The following is a 24,691-nucleotide window of genomic DNA, read 5'->3' on the forward strand; positions in this document are numbered from 1 at the left end:
GACATTTGTACTAAATTTCAAGTAATTTTGAATAATTTTTTGCCGTAAATGCTTCGTATATTTTTGAATTTTATGAGAGAGAAAATGGAAGAAGGTTTTAGAGAGAGAAAATGTTGGGTTTCCTTTTTTTTTAATATATATATAATGTGGGGTAGGGGCGGTTACTGTGCGGTTACTGTGCGGTTAGTTTTTTACTGCGGTTAGTGTGGGGTTAGTGGGGTTCCTAGGTTGCGTGAAACGCAGCGTCTAGGGGGGGGGGGGGGGGGGGGGGGGAGCTACACTAGGGGGTAGGTGTTAAGAATTAGTGTTCTTCTAGGTTAATTAACTTTCAATCATTTTCTGGTTTTATTACTTCGACCCTTTGTTTGAGTTCTCTCAACTCAGAAACCTCGATTAAAAGAGAAACAACTGCAGGTATTTTAACTCCTCATCTTCGTTGGTAATTTATCTTTTGTTTCATATGTATTTTCGTGTTATTACTCTGTAAAATCGTGCTGCTCATTTTAACCTAGTAGGAATACATCTTTCTTGGTTTATTTTAATTACTTTATTAGCTACTTATATTTTGATTATTACATGTTCAAACTTATAATTCTGCTTTTTATGGGGAATTATCCTATATCAACCGGAATTGGGTTCCTAGTGAATTTTTACGGAGTATTTCTGAATTTAATTTATGATCAATTGCCCAAAACATTTTTTTTTTTCTGAGACAAATCAATTGCCCAATACATTGTTGGATGACTATATGATATGCAGGTTTTTTGTGAGATATGCAATTTCCCTAATTTGTTGGTAATATAGTGTAGAGTTTTTCCCATTTATGTTGATTGGGATTCATTTTGTATTTTCATAGGAATGCAACTTCCTCCATTTTGTTTTGTCGAAATGGATTACTGAGTTTTCATATATGTAGCAGGGGTGAGAGCGAAAGCGTTGCTTTCAAATATTGAGTGTCACCCAACATGGGGTCCTTGAGACTATTTCAAGCAGTTTCAAAGGGTAATTTTGCAGCAAGAGATGCGGTGTTCAGGAATTTGCCGTATGATTCAGCCAGTATCCTAGCAGAAGCATCAAATTCAGTAATGCAGTACCAACTTCCTGAAGCTCAACGCCTGGATCCCCGAGTAGCAAATATTGGGCGAAATCCATGTGGAGAAGCTGATACTGTATTGCAAATTGCTGGCTTATGGCACAAAAGGTCTATGACAGGCGGGGCAGCCTGGATTATGAAGGATGATCGATTGCAGACAATACATGGTAGCTGCTTGCAGACCTCCGGAGTCTCTGCCTTACAGATGGATGCTTTGGCTTGTTTACATGGTATCAAATGGGCAGCAACACAACGATTACATAACCTAAGCATCTACACTGGTTCTCATAATCTGGTACAGCTTTTACAGGGAAGTATGCCACTGGACATTTCACTATTATGGACAATCCAGGAAATAAGAGGTCAAGCTTTGCAGTTGAATTGGTGTTGTGTGCAGAAGGTCTCAAGATCTCAATTTCGTCAAGCTCAAAATGCTGCTATTGCTTGTAGGGCAGGATTACTTACTCCTGAAAATTTTTAAGTAATTCTATCGTTTAGGTTGCAGTGTTCCTTTAATGATGTCAAATAAAATTTCAAACCGTTAGTATACACAGATTGACATACTATGATCCTTGCATTCATCCTTTTTGGTTTTACCCTGTACCTGTGTGGCTGCATCACACATGACATTTCCTGTTCGCAACAGCTAATTTTCCTGTTTTCTGTAAGTAATTGAGGCGTTCATTTACCTAACAAATTTTCATTTTAAATAGAGAATAAGCTGTTGATTTTTCTAGATGCATTATAGTATAATACCCTTTTACATTGGTGTCTTTTGTTCAAACTTAAGAATGCAACTATGATTGATGTACACTCATGAAGATGAAGTCTTCAATGCATATCTTCCAGTTCTTTTGACCATACAACTACTCCAATTCATTTTTGATGCTTAATTTTCCTAACAGCAGGACTTCTATTTGATATTTGCTATTTCCAATATTCAATGGAGAAGGGGACTTGGATTTTGATGGTCATCTCCAAGTTCCTGAAAGCATTATAGGTATAATGGTAATAAGTAAATGTTTTCGCAGAATATATTGTCCAAGGTGATAATCTGAAGAGCACTTGTGCCCTAGTACGAGCTGAGAAAAAGTGTGCTTGCATCAGCTTGATATTTGGATTGAGTGAAAAGGCATGGGCTGCATTCTAGAATTAAAAGCTAGTGTAGACTTCAATATGACAGAAACAGAAGTGCAGATAGGCGCATGATAAACTTAAGGCAGATATGTATAAGAGGTTACAGCACGGATGAGCACGAACCATGTTCACCTTAGTGTAGTAATTTACAGAAATCCTTTCATTTCAGGTCTTAGGAAGTACCAAACTCATCGGTGGCAACTATTTGCAGAAGCCAAGGAATATAATCACCAATAATCGTTGCAAGAACACATCCCATTAGCAAAATGATGGAACCGTTTTGGATCCCGGACAATAATAGTACGCTTCTCTATCAATGACACAAGCTTCATCACGGAGTGACAGTCACCACAGATTCTAAGGTTTTTTATTATAGTAATTGAAATGCTAGTGTTAGTCACCAGCAAACCAAAAGCAAGAGCTAACTTCTCGCTGTGCTTATTGATCATATCTATCTTGACATCCTCCTCAACATCATGCAAGATGAATTCTGTTTGCCGCACCAGCCCTGCTTCATGAACTTTCCTGACTATTTCTTCCAATTTTGCGTAGATTCTGTCCGAATTTGGATGACACTGATCTCCTACTACGAATTGATAAACTCTGTTTCCATGTTCAATCAGACTATATCCAGGGTCCCCAACCAAACGCCTTCCTTTTATCATAGACCTAATTTTGGAAGCATCTTTCCATTGACCAGAGGCAGAATATATATTTGACAACATGATGTAATTTCGGTGATCAGATGAGTTTAACAGAAACAAATTATCTGCTGCTTCCTTCCCTAACTCTACATTGTTGTGAATCTTACAAGCTCCGAGAAGGGCACCCCAAACACCAACATTTGGCTCCATTGGCATGCTCCTAATCAGACTAACAGCGTCTTCAAGAAGTCCAGCACGGCCTAGTAAGTCAACCACGCATGAATAATGATCTATCCTAGGCTGAACTCCATAAACTCTACACATATCCTCAAAGTATTTTCTTCCCTTGGAAATAAGACCAGCATGGCTGCAAGCACTTAACAAATGAGTGAAGGTAACATGATCAGGGAAAATTCCACCATCAACCATGTTCTCAAAAAGCTTGATTGCTTCACTCCCACACCCATGCATAGCATAACTTGCAAGCATAGACGTCCAAGCTACTGCATCTGGATTTGTTAACTCTCCAAAAACAACGTTCGCAGCGTTCAACTGTCCTGATTTCGCATATAAGCTCATTAGAGAAGTCGAAACAAGCATATCACCCTCAAACCCACACTTGAATATACAAGCATGAACAACTGTTGCCAGTTTGACAACCCCCAATTCAGTACACCCTTGAAGTAAAGCAACCATAGTAGCTTGATCAGGCTTAACTCCAGCTCTTCTCATCATGTTAAATAAACCTACAACTTCATCAGAATGCCCATGTTGAGCATGTAAAGCAAGAATGGAGTTCCACGTCACCAAACTGCGCGATTTCATGCTATTAAACAATGCATAAGCTGCATCTAACATACCCAACTTTCCATACATGTTAATCAAGGCATTAACAACCTTAACTTCCTCCATATATCCCATTTTTACACCAAACCCATGAAAGCATTTCCCTTCACACAAAGCTCCATCAACCGTACAAGCCGAAATAACCGACAACAGAGTAACCTCATTAGGCTTGAGGTCTGCTTCATTTCGCATACGTTGAAACGCATTCAAACATAAAGCAAGAATACCCCTTTTAGAAAACCCAGAAATGAATGAATTCCAAGAAACCAAATCTTTGTCAGGAATTTCATCGAACAGCTTACGTGCATAATCGTTGTAACCCAAACTCGTATATATTGATACTAAACGATCACCAATAAAGCCATTATTGATGAATTGGGATTTGATTACTACGGCATGGATTGCTTGGCAATTCACAAGTGAGCGGCAAGAGCTAACTGCCCATAGTAGAGATTGCATTAATGGGATATTTGGTTGTGGGTAGTTAAATTCGTTAGAAACATAGCAAGAGTTTATCGTTAATTATACATGTTACATTGTACAAAATCGAGCTCATTATGGTATAGAAGGTAGATACCAAAGTGTTAAATGAATTGGGTTAATGGACTTGTCAAACTAGACATATCAATATGACGCTTCAAGACACAATCCGTGACTCGAGTTAAGCTTTGGTATATTATCATATATCTTTAATTTCATATTTGTAATAATTATACTCAACCTAACCTAACTCCACTAAAATCCAAATCGTAATCAAGCAAGCCAATAAATGACTTAATTCATCCTGATAGTGACATGTCCTAACCAATTTGACCAAGTTAAACCGTTTCAACCCTAGCCAATGATAAATACCAACCCACCACAAGCCAACCCAAAACCGGTTTGAGGGTCTACATACACCTCGGCTCCAGGTACACACATGACCCATTCCTCTTAATGTGATGTTTAGGTTCATCCCAAGAGGCTTGCCTTTTTAAAACAGCTATAAAATTCGAGTGGATGTTAATTCATCCTGATAGTGACATGATCTAATCATTAATCATACTCAAGCAAGCAAATAACTGACTTAATTCATCCTGATAGTGACATGTCCTAATCAATTTGACCAAGTTAAACCATTTCAACCCTAGCCGATGATAAATACCAACCCACCACGGGCCAACCCAAAACCGGTTTGAGGTTCTACATACACCTCGGCTACAGGTGCACACATGACACATTCCTCTTAATGTGATGTTTAGGTTCATCCTAAGAGGCTGGCCTATTTTAAAACAGCTATAAAATTCGAGTGGATGTTATAGCAGGTGGTGGATGGATGCGGGTGATGGCCCACCAGCCCCAAACCTGATCCATTTCCATCTCTGGTTTTTACAGGTTTTCAAGGGACTTGAAGGGAAGCATTTTAAAACTTAAAAGAGCAGTTTTTAAGCTCTGGAAATAGATGAAGTGCCAAGATAAACTGAAAAGTATGGAATAAAAGTGAACAGGCCTTGTTCATCATTCTCAGATAAAAAATAATTTGCTATATTCGCTACTGTTATTTGAAAAAACCTTACACCAGTTCTAAATGGCTATAGCACCAATGAATATACAATATTCCCAGCAAAGTCAAAAATTTGGAAACAAAAAGATGTGACAACAGCGAAAATGTGAACAGATACCTAAGTTGTTTCCTTCTTCAAAAATTTGTATAATACGTGCAACAAAATTCGCCTTGGGAAATATCCCTATTCCATCTACTTCAGCTTAGAGCTTAAGGTGGGGAGGGCATTTCTGTGTTCTTAATGAGATCAATCAGAGAGGGGAAGTCGAGCAAAATCACCATCGACACAATAGAATATGTTTTATAACTTATCAGTTGGGCTATCTTTTACTGTTGGGAGCCTTGGCTTTATTTAAATTAGCAAGCTTCTCAACAAGCTTCTTTTCGTCATCACTAAGACGTTTTGGAATTTCAACTTGCACTCTCACCAGCTGATCCCCTCTAATGTTGGGCTTGTTCAACATTGGCACACCTTTCTTAGCCATCACCAAAGTTGTCCCGGGCTGTGTGCCCGGTGGTATTTTCATATCTACCGACCCGTCCACAGTTGGGATCTTCATAGTTGTCCCAAGGATGGCATCAATGTAAGAAACTTTGCAGGAGTAGAGAATATTTGTATCATCCCTTTTCAAAACAGGGTCAGGTATGACATCAATGGCAACAAAGAGGTCTCCAGGGGGCCCACCTCTCCTTCCAGCATTACCTTCTCCTCGAACTCTCAGCCGACTACCAGCATCAACACCAGCTGGGACTTTCAAGCTAATGCGCTTTGATTTTCTCACCCGTCCGTCACCACTGCAGGTATTACAAGGAGTTGAATTTTCCCCAGTCCCACCACAGGCTGAGCAAGTGGAAACTTGTTGGAAAACACCAAGGGGAGTGCGTGCTGCAGAGATGACCTGTCCTTGGCCGCCACATGTGCTGCATTTGGTTGGCTGAGTACCAGGTTTGGCACCTGATCCATTGCAGGTACCACAGGTCTCCAGACGACTTATGTCAATATCCTTCTCAATGCCAAAAATGGCTTCTTTGAAATTTAGCACCAGATTGTAAACCTGATCTTCGCCTTCAGTGGCCCTGTTTCTAGCACCTCGTCCTCCCATTCCCCCCATTCCCATACCACCAAGGTCAAATATAGACTCGAATAGGTCGAAGGGATTTGAGAAATCCTGTTGAGAGCAGCAAAACTTTAATACCAAGAATTCACAACCACCAAAAAATATATGGAGTAAATAGTTAAAAAGATCATTTACCCCTGGGCCACTTGCAGCTCCTTTAAGACCAGCCTCCCCATATCTGTCATATATTGACCGTTTCTCATCATCTGACAAGACCTACAAATATTATTACCTGTCAACTTAGGTTATAAAGTGGGAGACTATAAATCACAGTAACCTAAAGACAAGAATCAAGTGAGCTAAAAAATGTGCAACTGCCAGACAACTTGACAATGAAGGGCAGCACAAAGTAAATGACGTTATCATACATACCTCATAAGCATTGCTGATATCTTTGAATTTCTGCTCTGCTCCAGGCTCTCTACAGTGCAAATAAAGCAGTATAACAAGGTTAAAGTTAAACAAAACTCACATGTACAAGATAAGCTCACAAGAAAGGAACACCTGAAATGAGTAAGAAAAAAATCTATTTTGAGACTAAACAGTTTATTAAGAGAAACATAGAGCTTAACATGACAAAATGTATGTTCCACAAATCAGTGTATGATTAATAGCATTGGTAAGAGAAGGAAATATGTGCAATCCAACATGCAATTTCTGGAAGAGTTTATAACTTCCCTATATGGAGTACAGATTAAACATCAGTTGCATGTGACATTTGTGAAACAGAGCATCAAAAAGGAATACGAGATCAGTGAGATATGTCAGCATCAAAAAGGATTGAAGCTGTGGTCTTGTCATGTAAATTATACATCAGTAGCAGTAGTACAGCTCTATGTCCAAGCTATGATAAAGTACAGCCATTAGAAAAGCTTACCAAATATATTATTTTCTTGTTAAGGATAAACTCCAAAGTCCAAATCGTTTAGAAAGACATTTAAGATTTCTTGAAAGTTCAAACTAGTATGTACCATTCTTCAGTTGTGTCAAGCTGACTTTCTTAGTGAGACACCACTGTGCTATCAGAGGTCTTGTATAGTATAATGCCTTCAAACTCACAAGATACTGCACTCCTCGATGAAAGCCCAAATGCCAGACTATGAGACCTTTTTACACAAATAAGGAGGCAATCAGCTCCACTGTGCTAACTACGAAACTTAAATGTTTAATAAGACATTATGAGACTTTTTTACACAAAAAAGGAGGCAATCAGCTCCAATGTGTTTACTACCAAACCTAAATGTTTAATAAGACATTCAAGGATGCCTCAAAATCCTAACTCATCATATCTCACTATTTCAGCTAGTACAGTTCTTCACTTGCACTGAGTTGGCCATCTCAAATAGGCATCATCATCCTATCACAAGTCCAGTGTTACACCTTTGCCTTTAAACTTACAAGTTCCAGTACTCTCGATGAAAGGGCAAGTGCCAAAAATAATAAGAATTCAGAACAAACTAGGTAGCAATTACTCTGATGTACCTATGCTTTTAGTTTGTCTAATGGGTAGATTCTCTTGCTGACATTATATAATTTTTATCTAGACCCATCCCCTGCTTCATATTCCCATTCTATTGTGCCTACTTGTATAGTTGTATTTCTTATTTACTTTCATTTAAGCGGACTCAATAGTAATCAACTGTTAACAAATCTGAAAGGACAGGCGAACATCATGATCAAAATTAAACAGCAGCTTTCCCATGCTGTAAGAATGAAGGTGGAGATTGCTGCCTTCACCTTTTCTAGAAGTAATGTCGAATCATAATTTCTATTGAGACTTCAGGAGGCTGGCTAAAATAAATTGCTGAAAGCCCTTAGGAAACTAGGACTCAAACACAACAGAGGAAGTTGAAATAACATTCACCTGTACTTTTACGCACTAAACAACCAAGTGCTCAACTGGGAGCCCTGAAGGTGCACATAAATAAATGTAATCACCAAGGTTGCTTCTCGTGAAACAATAAAATGAAAGCCAATTTACTTCCATTAAAATCATTCAAACAATTTTATGGGCACAACAATAGAACCTCTTCTCTCAGCTACTGATAATGATGCTTGTGAAAAGTGATAGATAAAATTTATCGGACAAAAAAAGAAACAACAGAAACTAAACATACAGAGAACCCTGAATAGCTAAAGTATACAGAGTAAATCAAATACTGAATAACTACTCAAAAAGTAAGAAAATCAAATCACCTGCATTCATAGTAAAATAGAAAAATTGTGCAAAAAAAAAAAAAAAAAAAGAAAAAATAACTCACTTGTTAACATCAGGATGGTAACTCCTTGCAAGCTTCCGGTAAGCTGAGCACAAAATAACATTATTCACTTTAAGGCAAGAAATGTAACACTTCAGCTAAAAAGCGGATAAATGAGCATGAGGTATGAATGCCATAACACAATAGGATACAAAATGAAATTGGGATAATAAATCCTTTCAGGATTATAAAATATCTCACTAAAAAAAATATACAAATGAAATGAAAGACCAACAGGAACTCATGACTGGGTCAAATAAGGATCAAAGGCAATGGCTTCATTCTTGAGAACAGAGAAGCTAATGTCTTCAGATAATTTGCATAAACAAACAGAAAATATCCCATAGCTTCATGCCTTCATGACATTCTGTCTTTCATTTAACTTTTCATCTACTAAATTTTGCTCCTAACTAGAATACTCCAGATTGGCAAGACATAGCACAATGCAAATATACTCCACTTCAGCAAAGCATAATAAAAACCTGCTTGGTTTAAATTATAACATTTCACAGTTTGCAAGAAATTTTATAAATATAGGAAGCAGAATGTACAGGTAAGACTCATTGACAATCTCGAACTAGGTAATTAACTATTGATAACTAAACAACTTATCATCTATACAATATATTAAAAGGCGTTTGTAAGAACATCGATGTGCTTCGTAGGCTCTTTTTAGTTACGCCACATCAGCTTCCCAACATCTCATGATACCACGTCACCTTTAACAATCTCAACTATTAAGCCACGTCGCCGAAGAAACCAACAATTATCTTTATAAAAAGATAAGGTTAAGGAGATTCAAACACCAAACCTCTTATAACAAGAATGACTACTTAACTGCCTAAGCCGATTACCAACCACGTTATCAATATGTAAAAAAATAATTAAATAAAAAAATTAAAAATTTAAAAAATAAAAAAATAATAAAAATAAAAAAAGAAAGTATATAACTAAAAAGCACAAGATTCAATTTTTTTTGTAAAATAAAAATAAGATACTCAAAAAGTAAATTCGATAAATATTCAATGTAACTATTATCTCAAACCTCTTAGGGACAATATGTCAGACAAATTCATCTTTATAAGTATAATACATAAAAACTATAATACAATAATATATAATGTATGAACCGGGGCATCAAGGCTTAACACTAGTTTATCACTTGGAAATATGTGACAATATAAGTGTCAAAACTAATGTGGGATAAAGGGAATAACAATCAACAATACAATCGAGAATACTAAAATGACAGAGCAAAATCCAACCGTAGGTCAAGCAGACGGGACAAGATAGGATAGAAATGGACTTGGGGTTCAATCTTTTTCACTAGAAAACTCCTAATCTTAACTTGATGACTCTATCTGAATTTATGTATCCTTAAAATTAACCAAATTAGGGTGACAAGAACAAAGGCATCTTGTTCTCACAGATCTATAAGTATCTCTAAAGAATGTTATATAATCCTTCAACTCACAGTATTTAAAGTCCTTATAAAAGAATAACTCAATCCACATCAAAACACAATATTATATGGTGATTCCATAGCACGTGAAAGGTTGGAAAAAAAAAAAAAAAATCTCTGTTATGACTATGAACAAGCATCCATTGACCATACATACCAACACTAAAAAACAGATATCACGATTCAAAGACTCACTTCTTAAGAGTAAAGGACACCAGAAAGTCAAGAGACCAAGAGTTGATAGACACTATCAGACATTTCAAATGGAGGTCAGATCCTTCATGAGCAGCTTAAATTGGATGTGATTAACAATTATTTCAAATGAAAAGCGTATAAAAGAGTTGTCATGAAGGATTTGACATTTCTGCATATCTTATATATACTTTATAGACCAAGAGTAGATAGACACTATCAGACATTCGATTGCGGTTGTTTTCTATTTCTGTTTGCTTAGGTCAAGTCTTTGGCTTAAATTGATTCCGGTCATTTCAGATTTTCAGGTATAAGGTAATTTTAGTTTGGGTCACTTTGGGTTTCGGGTCTATTTGGGTTAATTAATTCAAGATAAAATTAATGTCTAGTCACTTCGGGTATCGGGTCAACTTCCGGTCGGTCACTTCGGGTATTGGGTCAACTTTGGTTCGAGTCATTTCAGATCAGGTCGTTTTGGGTTTCGGGCCAATTCCACTTTGGTTTGGCCGTTCAGGTATGGGTCAAGTCGGGTTGATTTCGGGTTTTGGGTCAATTTCGGGTCACTGTTTTCGGGTCGATCTAGGGTCATGGGTCGGGTCAATCAGGTTGGGTCAAGTCATCGGGTCTGGGTCGGGATTGTAGGTCTACCCACATCCTCAAGTTGTTGTTAAGTTCATTTTCGGTTTTCTAGAATTTTTTGCACAGCCAAAGTCTACTTATCCCAAAGCATGCCTTAATATGAGGATTTCACCTTTTGAATCAATTAAGCGTAGGCCAAATCTATGTTACTTGGACTCGGTACCCATGTCCAACACGAGGTACGCGTCCAAGTGTCCAACTCGGCTATTTTGTGAAAACGATCTATGATTTTGAACTAAAATGAAGTGTGCAAGTGCCATATCCATGTCCGAGTGTCCAACACGGGTACTTGAGGTATCGAATAACACGCTAAATATAATCATAAAATCAAGCCATAATAACTGAAGACCATATACACAAAACCAATACTCTTTTACATTGCAGCCCTTCAATCATCAATACTTATGGTCATGAAGACTCCATCACTCAACATAGCTGCCTACCTCGTAGGCAGATGAGAAAGAAAATGAAAAGCAAGGAAGAGGCAACACTGTTATTGCACACATATACGTAGTATAAAAACAAACAGGCTTCTTGTGAAAACTTTCAAAGACTATACACAAGTAAATATTACGTACAAACCTACATCGATTAGAAATTTAAGAAGCAACATGGAACCTTCTAGAGAGAGGGAGTGGAAAAAAAGTGCTCGAAAAACCTATCAAACAATTGCCTACAACATGTAATTACTTTCACAAAAATAAACGAAATAAAGAAACTTTCGGAAGTAATCAGTACTGTAATTCTGTAAAGGTGGAAAGGTCATTGCAAAGGGAAGCGATAAGATGATTTTGGTGACATGGCAAATTGGCAAGACTGGCTCCTTTCTGTGATTTTCTTAAAAACCTTTTATGTCCATGGTCTTCCCAATTCATATCTAGCAAAGCCAGTTTCACTTAAATCTTGTTGTTTTTCCTGGCGGCAGTCACTATTCATCCCTAATATGGTTGTTTTTAAATGAAGCAATGTTTACATTACCAGCTGTTGGTAGTTGGTAGTATGTGCCCTGGGGAAGACACGGTTTACCATCTTCTCTTTTCTCATTGGCATTATTGATTAGTCTATATGGGATGAACTAACTAAGTTCTTTTTGTAGAAGAAGTTCTTGTAGATTGGAAAAGAAGAAAGAATAACAAAAGGTGCACAAGATAGTTCAGTTAACAATATTGTGTTTACAAAGAAAGAAACAGCGGATTTTTGAGGGAATAGGTTACCCTACTCAAAGGTTTGAGCTCCTTTATGTTTTTTATTTCATAAAAAAATTTGCTTCATGACATCGAGTTGGCATGAGGTCCTCAAATGTGTTTATTCCTCAAATGTAATTTCTCCAATTGCCTCGTAATCAACTTATAATTTCACTATTTTCATGTTATTTGCAAAACATCTACTAACCATTTAATTGCAATTCTACTACAAATTATGTATGATTGTAAAACCAACATCAGTCTCTCCTGTTAAGCTTATTGTAAGAACAGATCTACATCTATCAATAATTCACATCACAATGTAGTCATAATTACATGAGGATAATATGATTAAACAACACAACACGTGGTCCAGAGTACAAATTCTAACAAATCACAAATTGCCATCTTTTAATGAGTATCATGGTAAAGTGAGAAGTTCGCTTATTAAAGAGAACACCGATAACATTAAGGTCATGAAGCAAAACTGCAACTCACCGCTTTTAATTTCTGATTTGCTGGCATTTCGTGATACTCCTAGAATTGAATAGAAGTCCTGTGAATTCTAATGTATGAGTACACACATTCATGAAAAGATGAACCGATATTTAATACTTGGTAACAAATAAGGCATGAAATATAGAAAGTGGAATGAGATACTCACAGACTCAGCTCTAACAATGAAGCGGAAACCCCTTTTATGGCATGGACTTCGAGCTGAACTCACATTAAATATTAAATGCACCGGTTCAGGGGAAAAAATGCTGGAACTCAGGGAATGAATCGCTCTTATCTTGATAGGTCCACTGCAAACACAACATTAAAGCAGCCAAAGTGCCACATTTAAGTACAATATAATAAGATCAAGTCCTGTGTTAAATTAATGACAATAAGACACAAGCATACACACACAACATTACCCAATTTCTACCAAACTAACAAAGGCAAAAAACATATCATAACCTGTGGCACCCATATATGAGAGTCACTATAGGGGTCTATGTAAGAGTTTTTTTTTCAAGGAAATAAAAAAAATATCTTGGATTTAGAGTGATAAGTGACTGTATGATCATAATTACCAAATGCATCTGATCATGGAGCCCAAGTCCAAACAATCACTTGTAGCTGTCAACAAGATCCCCTTCATTGCTAACTTCAAGAGACATAAACCAATTTCTTCATATCAAACTTAACTCCCTCCTTCCAAACGTCTTTGACCTCCTTAAATGTGTCTCAAAACCACCATCACTACCCGCCCCCCCCCCCCCCCCCCTCCCCTCTCACCTCCCAAAACTAAATTAATAAAAGGAACTTCTGCAGTTCTGCTCTTCTGCCCATAGTCCTTTTCCCATTTGCAGGCATACACTGTCACATATATTACCTCTTTCTTTCTTCTGCACAAGCAGGAGCACTAATTCTAATTCTCATTATTAACATTAACAATGAAAATATGGTCTGAAGTCCAATGAAATTTCAATGGCCATCTAAATAGACAGGAAAAGGTTTGGTGTGTGGACATGGTTAAGCATGAAAGACGTCTCAAGTAAATGCAACTCATAATAGGAAGATATTAAGAGGTGAAAAACAGAAGATTAACTAAATTTTAGAATTTACTGGCCAGGAGGATTTCGGCTTGCTCAAGGAGGGGTCTGCTTGCAGGGCAAGTTCCTCCATTAGTTTAACTCTACCTCAAGCGACCACATAAGCAACATAACCTAACTCTTTGATGCAACATATCCTACCTCTTTGACGAAACATTAGAATTTTTGACTTACATAATAACCTATTATTACAATAACTAGATTATTATTCTCATGTTAGGAGAGAGAAAAAAAAAAGCGTTTGGAAGATTTTGGAGAGCTTTTGTACACCATTATAAAACATCTTACACTTCTAGAGCACGTTTGGGTTTTTTACTCTTTTATGACAAAGAAGAGATTTTTTTCATGTTAAACCCTTTGTCCCTTCATTCAATCATTTTCTTCCCGTCAAAATAAAATAAAATAAAATAATTTTTTAAAAAATCATTTTCTTTGATCATTTTGTTGAAGATACTATTGTTTGATTGTTATTAGATAGATGGCATTATCAATTGCTATATACAAGTGGTATCAATCAAATAATAGTCTAGATCATTTACTTTGATCATTTGGTTGAAGATACTATTGTTTGATTGTTATTAGATAGATTGCATTATCAGTTGCTATATACAAGTAGTATCAATCAAATAATAGTTTAAATTTAAAAAGAATCAACAATAAAGGATGCGAAATGTCTAAATTTAGAAACAATCAACAATAAAGGATGCGAAATGTCTATATTTAGATACAATCAACAATAAAGGATGCAAAGATTGAGAAGTTCAATGGGAAAGATTATGCCTTTTGTAAGATGCAAGTTAAGGACTACCTGCCTGTACCAAAAGGTGTATCAACCTGACAAATAGACAAGTGTTTGGGTGGTTTAATTGATATTGGCGCACATTTTTAAAAAAAAAAATTTAATTAATCAAACCCCACTATATTCTGTTTTATATTCATCTTTAATCAACAAACACCACCATCTTTTGTTTTTTAAATTCATTTCCTAGATACGTGTGTATATGACTAGAGATAAATAGGACTATTAAGGGACGGATGGGAGTATTAATTAAGGAAAAAAAAAAAAAGACACATTGTATGTGCTATTGTTATTTAGCGGTATATTTATTTGAAAAGAGTCGAAGGGAACTAACACTCACTAAAGCCAATATAGAGTTGAAGGCTAGAAAACTAGAGTTGGTGCCCACTAATGTTTGACAGCTCGCATCATCTAACAACAAAAACATAGGAAAATGTGAGTTTATTTCATTAAGCATAAGTCCAAGGTTTGTGATACCTTCAAAAGTGATAAGTAGAAGTCGATCAGATTGATAAGATAAAATTAGGCACATTAAGTATAAATGTATAATAATGGGGTAAGAAATCAGTGGCGGACCAGCGTTGTTCAGGCTAGGTCACGTGACCCAGTAAATTTAAGGGTTAGAATAAAATTGAAAGCAAGAATATTACACATGCATTTCTATGGTTCAGTGGTTGAAAGCTTTCATTGATCTCTTACCTAAACCTAGTTGGCACGGGACCAAAACCCCATACCAAACACTTTATATATTTTTTTTTCCAATTTTTGGGCTGATTATTCCGCACAACCATACCACCACTAAATCTTGGGTTGTTGTCACTTACTCTGCAGCCCACTAGAGTTGCTTCCATTAACAATACTACTTGAAAGTTGTTTTTCCTATTATTAGGAGAACTTGGGTGGAATGAGGTTAGTTAGCTAAAGTCATTAAAAGTGATACTAAAATTTAAGTTTATTTTTGTTTACATTGTAACTGTTATCTAAATTAAAATAAATTTTACCATATTAAGTTAATTCTATAGGAATTTGTCAACTTTTAACCCAAATTAGGTGAAATTTTATGACTATGATTCCTATTAATTTGGAGGCTGAAAAGCAATATTATGCAACTAGTAGTCTAGTAATTTTTTGACAACTAGTAGTCTTGTAATTTTTTCCACAAATAGTAGTCTTGTAATTGGGTATGCTCTTTGTTCAATTTTACTAGTTGTGATTGATAAATATGCAATTACTCATTGGATCGTATCCACTTTAGGGGTTTGGATTTGGGGAAACTAAGCGGTCGATGGTTCACGATGACCCAGCACCCATAACCATAAAAATCCTGGATCCGCCACTGTAAGAAATACAAAATCAATTTAAAGAGGACTACTCTTGAGAGGATTAATAGGAAACAAATAGAACGATATAGGAATATGGGGAAATGACGGCCTAACACATCATATTAGTTGGGTAAACAAAGGGCCGTCAGTTTTAAAAGTGTTATGGAATGGAAAAGTGGTGAATCTTTCTTAATATAAATTTTTTGATTATGTTGCTTCAAAATAATTTTGTGAGGATTTAAACCCAAAGGTCAAAAAAAAGCTTCTTTATAGGATATTGTTAGGAAAAATGTAAGTATCGTTTTTAGAAACCAAGAGGAAGAAAATTTTTGAGACACTACAATGTTTCTTTTAATGAGACAAAAATTGTATAAGGACTATGGTTTTTACAAAAATATGAAGTTTGAAGAGGAGTTAGTAGAGTTGGAGGGAATTTCAAAAGATGACGTTCTTATTCCTCAATGGGATTGTACTTGCCCCACATGATTAACAACAATAGGCTTATGTTGATGCTCCACGTATAAAGCTAGTTATTGTGAAGCTTGTTGCTTTTTGGATTTTGTTGCCTTGTTGGCTATATTTTCTCATCAGATTATACCGCAATTCTACATGGTAATCTAGATGAGAGACAAATATGAAACCAAATGAATTCAAGTTCCAAGCAAGGAAACACAATATGCATGCTCAAACAAAGCTAGGTTAAAGGAATTGTACTAAAAAATTGATACTCTCGTGCACAAGAGGAATGTATTTTCAAAGGTAAAAGTAATTATGCTCACCTGTTTACATTTGTTGATAATATGCTTATTGGTGAGGATACTTACTCTGTCTTTTTAGGAAATGTCATTATAATTGCACTATCTCCTTATTCGGTAAGTATTTTATGACAAGAGACTATTTTACCCTTCAAATTTCCTTTCATGACCCCACTCACATCTCTTTACTCAACAATACAAGGGTAGCGTCACATGTTTACATTTTGTTTCCTCTTTATTAAACAATGTGCCTTTTAAAATAGTGCAATTGAATCGAAACAAAGGAAGTACCATAAAGGGTGTAAACACTTGGAGTACCTCTCAAATATCGGAGGCAACAAAGAGAAGGAATGACTTATTGGGTTTCTAAAAGGATGAAAAGAAAGAAAGGACGATTCAAACTAGGTAAAATGCCAAAGATCTTTAATAAAAGTGGGTCTACATCCATTCTCAAGGTATGTCTAAGATTTCTCATTATGACTTACTTACCTAGTTACCTACCATGGTTTAGGATTAGTCTAAGATAACCCCAAATCCATGATAAAATTTTCATTAATAATTTTCTTGCCAATGACGATCAAATTCCAACCTCCACTTGCTGTTGATGTGAGGTATGTAATTTCTTATTCTCCACTCTTTTTCTCTCTTATATCTTCTTTTCAGTCTGTATTTTTCTCTGTTTAATTTATCTTTATCTCTTTGATTTGTCTTTAAGTTTCAATCATTCCCACTCTTTAAGTTCACTTGTTTATCAATCTGAAAGCTTCAACACCGTTTAAATTTTAAAATGCACCTTTCTTTTATGGCCTCTTTCAGTCACCCTAATCTAGGTAGCTCTCCACTTCCCCGCACCTTCTAAAGTGGTGAGCCAGTGACTAAAGTAGTCAATAAGGTTGTTGAACCCCCTCCTCAGTCCTTCCTCTCACCTCCTCGCCCCTTTACTTTTTTAATTGTAATTACTTTTGCACCCCTGCTGTGAGTTTATGACAAGTATAAGTTGGGATTGTTTTCCTTACCAAAAATTAAATACGAGAGAAATAAAAAATCAACTAAAATGGTGCACCTTGTATCCGAAAGGCATGCATCTTAGCCTTTAAGGCCCTCTATCGACAAGAATAAGTGACTCAGGCCCCATTATATTCAACTCATGTTAACTTATTCCGATAAGTTCAAACAATTTTATGCCAAAAAAAAAAAAAAAAAAAAAAAAAAAAAAAAAAAAAAAGAAAAAGGCAAGACAATTTTATTAGACAATATCATAGACAGGTAGGACATTTTAAGACAGTTAATTATTTTTTTTTTCACAGACAAAACTAGTTCAATTAACTTCATACTGATAAAATGAGTTGAATGAAACAAAGCCAAAGTGTGTAACTAATGAATCAAAAAAAAAAAAAGTTCAATTCAGGTACATGATGTGAAACTATTAATGCTTAGGCAACAACAAACACTTCAAAAATTTTAACAACTGTGTAAGGAAAAATCAAATTAATACAGTAGGTATTGGTCATTCACCATACTTAAGGTTCTTGGTGTAACTTCAAGGGAAATTGACGAGACATGAGCTTAATAAAAAGAATGTGCTGAATTCTCACCAACTTGAAATGGTTGCAAATTTACTTTCCACCAAATGACTTGACATAAGTAGGGGGCGAACACCCCACTGAACTCCCCATGTGGTTCCACAAGGTGAAATGGCCATTTGACTTGCCAAAAGCTCACAAAGAGTACTGCCCAAGAGCCTGCAACTTGCAAGTGGTTAATTGCAACATCATACATAGAAACTATAGACTGCATCCCAACCAGACACCCCACACCCTTTTCCTCAAAAGAAAATAACAAACAGTTGAAGGGACAATTGTCCAAAGTTGAGAAGATGAAAACTTGATCAATTAAACACATGTAAAATACATTGATATTGCCTTGACTCCAACCAAACACTTGCAAAAATATACAACTCCTAAAAATTGCCTCAATACCTATCTAACATCATAAATCCAGTTGCTACAATATATTACTCCCTCCATCTCAAAACAATTAATTACATTGCTATATTTTTAACTTTGGAGTTTGGACATCCTAAAACATGTCGCACGGTTGCACCTGTCTTTTATAATTCAATCTTTCTACTTGCTTCGCCTTAGAACCTCTCTTATTTTTACCTCTCAAATAGTGCCACAATCTGTTCTACGTAAACATTTTTCTTACATGCGCTTTTTCTCCTCCCCACCCACTTGCCAAGTTGCCACTTCCTGCCAAGTTGCCACTTCCATATTATATGTTCACATTAATCTCCATTCCAAGAGTATGCAATTTATTTACCAAGAGAATATGTACCAACAAAAGAGCTAAGATCCAATATAGGGGCTAAGGCCTAAGGGAGTATGTACCATGATATATTAAACACCAAAGGCCAACAACTTAATAGTATCTAGGAAAATTTCACAAGAATAATCCAACCTTTCGCTAGTTCTCCTAAAATAATCCAACCTTTGGATTAACCCTAAATAATCCTACCTTTGGTATATATTCTCCCATACTGAACCTAAGTGACGTGTTACCTAAAGATTAGGTAATTTAATTTTTTTTTTTTCCTTTTTTTTTCCCTCCATGACCACTTCTTTCTCTCTCTTCCTTCATGAACACCTTTCTTCATCCTTCCTCCATGAACACCTTTCTTCCTCCTTCCTCCATGAACACAACCTTCATCCTAGCCTCCATTATCACCTTGTCCTTCATCCTTCATCCTTCTTCCATCACCACAAACCACAATAACCACCACCTCCATTTTCGTCTTCACCTCCTTCATCTTTTCTCCATATTACAAACCACAATCACTAGTTGACTACCATGAAGGGAGAGAGAAGGAAAACGGGGAAAGGGAGGTTTTGAAAGAGGAGGCAGGAGGGGGTGGTTTCCATGGGTTTTGGTGTGACGGCGGGGGATTGTGTGTTGATTGATGGTGGTGCGGAGGTTTGTGGCTGGTTGATGGTGCGTGGAGGTTTATAGGTTGGTTGATTTTGTCACAAGAAGACAGAAGTTGGGACAGTGGGGGTTTCTGGTTTGGTTGATGGTGGTGTGGAGGTGGGTTGGTGTGGGTGGATTGATGGTGGGGTTGTGATGGTGCTATGGTGTTTTGGGCGGCTGTGGCGGTGCAGATGATGGTGGATTAACGGTGGGATTGATAGTGGGAAGCTAAGGGTGGGTTTCTGGGTTTTTTTTCAATTTTTGGGAATTTTTTTTTTCATTTTTTAGAGTTTTTTTTTATAAAATTAAGTTTTAAATAAAAAATAAATAAAAAAAACAAACAAACCAATTAGAAGTTAACACGTGGCTTGCAACCGGTCATAGGGGGTATGGTGACGTGCTGGGGGCGGTGTGGGAAAATAATAATTAAAGGTGGGATTATTCAAGGTTAATCTAAAAGTTGGGTTATTTTGGGAGAACCAGCGAAAGGTTGGATTTTTCTTGTGAAATTTTCCTAGTATCTAATATCATGATCTTTATTTCCACTTTATACCCGACTTCCAAAGAGAATAAGTATCCATCATCCACCTCAATTGCCACTCTAACTATACCAAAGTTTTTTCTAGAGTCCTTCAGCAACATACTATTATCTACATTGCCCAAACCTACACCTAATGGTCTAATCACTAATCAATGGTATAGAACTATAGATATACAACAAATAACTACTCTTTCCAAATGCTACTCGAATATCAAACTAGGTTCAAGCTCACGCTCAATTAGCCTCAATCAGTTCAGTTCGGCTCGTAGGCTAGAAAAACGCAGCACATTAACAACCAAATTTGACTCAATTATCAATTTAGGCTCAAAAATTCACATAAACTTCTTCTAGCTTAAGAAATAACGTAAACTGCACATAGCAAAATTCTAGCAACAAAATTGCACATCAAAAGCTTTCACAACTGGAGTAATTATAGCCAATAGTTCAAAAATCAACCTTAGAAGAACCCTAAATTCACTATAATGACAATTAAATTGCCGAAAGTGAGAAATTGAACCCTAAATTCACTATAATGACAGTTAATACTGAGTGATTAAAAGATAAGAGAAAACATCATACCGTAGAAACTGCTTCAATGGAGGAGAGAAAGCTCAGAAGCCGCTTCAATGGAGAACTGAAGAGTACGCTTCAATGGAGGAGAGAGAAATTGCAGCGTAAAATGAACAGCTTTAAAGGGATAAAAAAAAAAAATGCAAACATAGAAGGAAGTTTAGTGACGTATACAGTATCAACCGTCTGATCTAATAACATCATCGGCGATCGTTCATTCACATTTACAAAGTACAGTACGAAGTAAACTGAACTAAATTGAAATGATTGGAGCTGAACTGAATTGAACTAAAATTAAGCTGACAATAACAGACCCTTGTTGAATACTTGAAGGACATAGTCTGTATTTATTTTCATTTAATTTTTAATCTTATTTACCTTAAAATTTTCCGATGTGTCTTGTAAGCGGCTGGGCACACCATATTTATCGAGTAATCCTTGTAATTATGATTGAGTACTCTATAATAATAACTGAGTACCCTATAATTATGACCTATTAACCCTTATAACAGTTGATGAAGTAACCCTTGTAACACTAACGTGTAACCCATGTAACAATAACGATGTAACCCTATTATGTCTGGCCGTGTGGCCAGCTACATATAAGACTTTTATAATTTTTCTCAATTGAAATTATTTTATTAAATTCAATTTTATAAAATTTTTTATTAAATTTATTGATTTTACAGATTGGTGGCATGGTGATAAATGCATATTGAATTATTGTAGGACGACTTAAATTTCATTAAAATTTAAACTTCCAAATCTACCTCTATTTTAAGTATGAAAAAATTTGATTTTTATAATCCCAATTTTGAATGATTTTCTTTAAATAATCCTAACTTTTAATTATTCTTATATAACCCAACTTATATATGTATCTTCCAAAGTAATCTGAAGTGTTATTTTGTTGCTTTTGCTGATCCCTTTTAAGACAATTATTTATAACAAAATAAAAAGTTCAAATTATTATGAGAAAATACCTATATAAGTTGTAATTAATCAAAAGTTGGGGTTATTTAAAGAAAATCGGTCAAAGATGCAATTATTAAAATAATTTTTCCTTAATATTAATGTTAATCTCTCATAAATTTATAATCAATTCAATATATAATACTTCCTCCATTTTTATAGGCAACACTTTCTACATATGAAAGTTTCAATTTAAGAGCATCAATTTCTTTTTCGGTCAATAGATTCTTTCTATTTATCTTGTACCACATGTCACATGTGCCTTCTTTACTTTTTTTTTCTCTTTATCCATCTCTACTCCAAAAATTGTCTAAGAGTCAGAAATTTTAAAGGTGATGCATCTAATAAAAGACGGATGAAGTAATTTGAATATTTCTTGATATATTTTAACTTTCATTCTATTTGAAACTATATATTCATGTTACAACTCATTATATCAATTTAGCAATTAAATTGTGATATTTGCTATCTCAAATTCATAAAAAGACAACATATATTGTTGGAAATAATGCTAAGGAAGTAAGGAGGCTTTAGCTGTTTTCTTTTTTTGGAGGAAATGTATTGTCCCACATGATGGGATATGATAGTTTGGCTAGAGGTGATTAAATAATCGGGTCGAATAGGGCCTTAACATCACATCTCGTGTTCAAACACGCAAAAAAGTAGAAGACTTGTTGGGCGTCACATTTAATGAACAATCATTTCATTACAAAAACTTGAGTTCCTTTTGTTTACATGATTATAATTTATACTACGTACTTCGTGACTCTTTAGGCCATGATGATAAATTTAAAAATTCACCTTTGCTCATGCGGTACACTCATCAAGTCATCATACAAATCATGCGGCCCAACATTCAAGCCAACACAAATCCCACAAAGCTACTTCCTCAAGTACTCCATTCCACAGGGTACCCGTGGCTCTCCAATTTCAGCCACGCCCCCGGCAGCCCTGCCACACCCACAGTCGGCCATCCATCGTACCACACACCCCACCATCGCTACGTGGTGTTGCCCCGGTAAAGGGCTTGTTCTGACAAATTGAGCTGAGCTGAGCTGAACTGAACTAAACAAGCTAAATTGAACTGAACTAAACTGAGCTGAAATGAATTGTTTATGAGAGAAGGAAATTAAGTGCTAAATTGAACTAAACTGATTGGAGCTGAATTGAACTGAACTGAAATTAAGCTGAAGAAAACAAGCCCAAAATAGGATATAGAGAGAATAGAATTTTTGTTTATTATTCAGCAATAAGTAGAGTATTTATACAAAACTTATGCTCATAAGATAAAAAACAATATTTCTAAAAGATATACTAACATAACCATAAACCTAAAGGCTAAATAATATCTTTAACATAAATAAACATAAATATATTATTCTCTTAATGGTATTGACGAAAAATATATCACACATATATTTTCCGATATCTCATATCTTTAACATCCCCTATTCAGCCCAGTCGGTCACCACTTCCCTCAACTAACAACCCACATCACCCATAGTCAACAAGGAATTTTAATTTCAAGCCGAACCCAAAATATAACCAAGCTATGGTCACCTCGGGTCCATCGATCTCTTCACAAATCCCCCTTCCAAAAAATTACAAACAAGCTTAGGTAATTAGGTTTAGATCTCAAATATTATTTTGACCTTTTTCCTTTTTATTAATTCAATCCACTTGAATTAAAATTTTTTGGTCATAAAAGCATAAGCCTACTTTATCCAGATCGAGTGTAAAAGACAAATACCAAGGCATCGCAAATGTTATCTTTGTGGCTTGTTGGCTTCATAGTCTCTTGTATAATTGAGCTACATTGTCCTCGCTCTTCATCGGACTACTATTGTTTATTGTGATAATGTCAACATTATCTACCTTTCCAGCAACCCGGTTCAACATCAATGCACCAAACTTATGGAGATGCATATTCATTTTGTTCGTGAAAAGGTTGCTTTGGGAAACATCCAGGCTCTACACGTTCCTACTAGATATCAGTTTGCATACATTTTTACAAAAAGACCTTCCACAAGACATTTTTTTTGGATTTCATATCTAGTTTAAGTGTACGACTCCTCTCCAAGGCCGTTTCTAGTATTTTGGTGGCCGGCCTGTTGGAAAAATTACTAATTGGACCCCTAATAATCTACCGAAGTAAATTAGAAATTTTGAAATTGTGATAAATATTTTTTAGAAAATTTTACATATAACTACCTTTTAAATCTTTTTTTTTTTTTTCCATATAACCACTTTTTTAAAAAATGTTGCAAAAAGCCACTATGGTTGTGGTTTTCGGAATTAACAGGGTACCCTGTTATGCTAGGCTAGCTAGAAGATAATGACACATAGATGGCTAAGAGTATATGAACTCGTTAACATTTTTATCTTTAGTAGGGTGGCTAACGTGCGCTATGCGCATACCATAACTTGCAGTATTTGGGAAGCTCTTTAAATTTAGTCTTACATCACAACTTTAGTTGTTAGTAGCATTAATTAGGATAAATATGTAAACAAATGTTTTAGGGCTATAAATGCACTATTCTTAAAAGTTCCTTTAAAAAATACTCCGTAGTTAATTAATCACGTATTAATGAAGACAATTAAATAAATAAACCTTTTACATGGTATAATTGTTCAAACACTATTTACAAGAATTATCTCATACTTTTTTAAAAGGTAGGATAATTATCTAATAGACAGTGTTGATAACCTTAAGGCTTTCATAACAAAAACATGTACGAAGTAGGCGTACGCAAAGACGGTGGTGGATAAAAGAAAATGACAAATAGATGGCTAAGAGCCATGCGTATGGTCACAGATCATACGAGCAACAAATTGAAAGAGGTAGATAGAAAGTTGAATTGCATGCCCACATTTTATAAAGGCTGAAAGAGACATGAAATGTGGTCCGATCTATTAATTAAGTTCATATTTTCATTCAATTTAATTTCCCTAATTACAGTTGTTTAAGAAACATTAGTTAGTGGTAATGTGGTACGGTATTAGAGTAACAAATCCAATGTTGCCGAGTCAGGATTTCAGGACGTGGGA

General features: G+C 35.7%; 3 protein-coding genes across 4 annotated transcripts; 1 reads left to right on the plus strand and 2 right to left on the minus strand.

Annotated features, from left to right (window-relative positions):
• Nucleotides 1-325: 325 nt before the first annotated feature.
• On the plus strand, nucleotides 326-1,786 carry LOC145615494 (uncharacterized). Of its 2 annotated transcripts, none has more exons than XM_081670572.1 (2): nucleotides 326-414; nucleotides 920-1,786. In XM_081670572.1, exon 2 carries the CDS (start codon nucleotides 966-968, stop codon nucleotides 1,572-1,574), a length of 609 nt encoding a protein of 202 aa, XP_081526698.1. In that variant the 5' UTR covers nucleotides 326-414; nucleotides 920-965; the 3' UTR covers nucleotides 1,575-1,786. The 2 variants fall into 2 exon arrangements, with proteins under 2 accessions (XP_081526698.1, XP_081526697.1); XM_081670571.1 differs by having other exon boundaries at nucleotides 337-414; nucleotides 917-1,786.
• Nucleotides 1,787-2,407: 621 nt separating this feature from the next.
• LOC145615607 (pentatricopeptide repeat-containing protein At5g40410, mitochondrial-like) lies at nucleotides 2,408-4,209 on the minus strand. Its single transcript, XM_081670679.1, has one exon. It carries the CDS (start codon nucleotides 4,177-4,179, stop codon nucleotides 2,458-2,460), a length of 1,722 nt encoding a protein of 573 aa, XP_081526805.1. The 5' UTR covers nucleotides 4,180-4,209; the 3' UTR covers nucleotides 2,408-2,457.
• A 978-nt stretch (nucleotides 4,210-5,187) lies between these two features.
• LOC145614708 (chaperone protein dnaJ A6, chloroplastic-like) lies at nucleotides 5,188-20,836 on the minus strand. The gene is made up of 8 exons (XM_081669783.1): nucleotides 20,681-20,836; nucleotides 18,189-18,335; nucleotides 12,781-12,922; nucleotides 12,615-12,672; nucleotides 8,643-8,685; nucleotides 6,754-6,802; nucleotides 6,517-6,597; nucleotides 5,188-6,432 (listed from the first exon to the last, which is right to left on the minus strand). The coding sequence occupies exons 2-8, from the start codon at nucleotides 18,293-18,295 to the stop codon at nucleotides 5,584-5,586; spliced, it is 1,329 nt and encodes a 442-aa protein (XP_081525909.1). The 5' UTR covers nucleotides 18,296-18,335; nucleotides 20,681-20,836; the 3' UTR covers nucleotides 5,188-5,583.
• Between the last annotated feature and the right edge of the window lie 3,855 nt (nucleotides 20,837-24,691).

Source organism: Chenopodium album, chromosome 25, assembly GCF_948465745.1.
Source record: "Chenopodium album chromosome 25, dcCheAlbu1.1, whole genome shotgun sequence".
Taxonomy (NCBI): Eukaryota; Viridiplantae; Streptophyta; class Magnoliopsida; order Caryophyllales; family Amaranthaceae; genus Chenopodium; species Chenopodium album.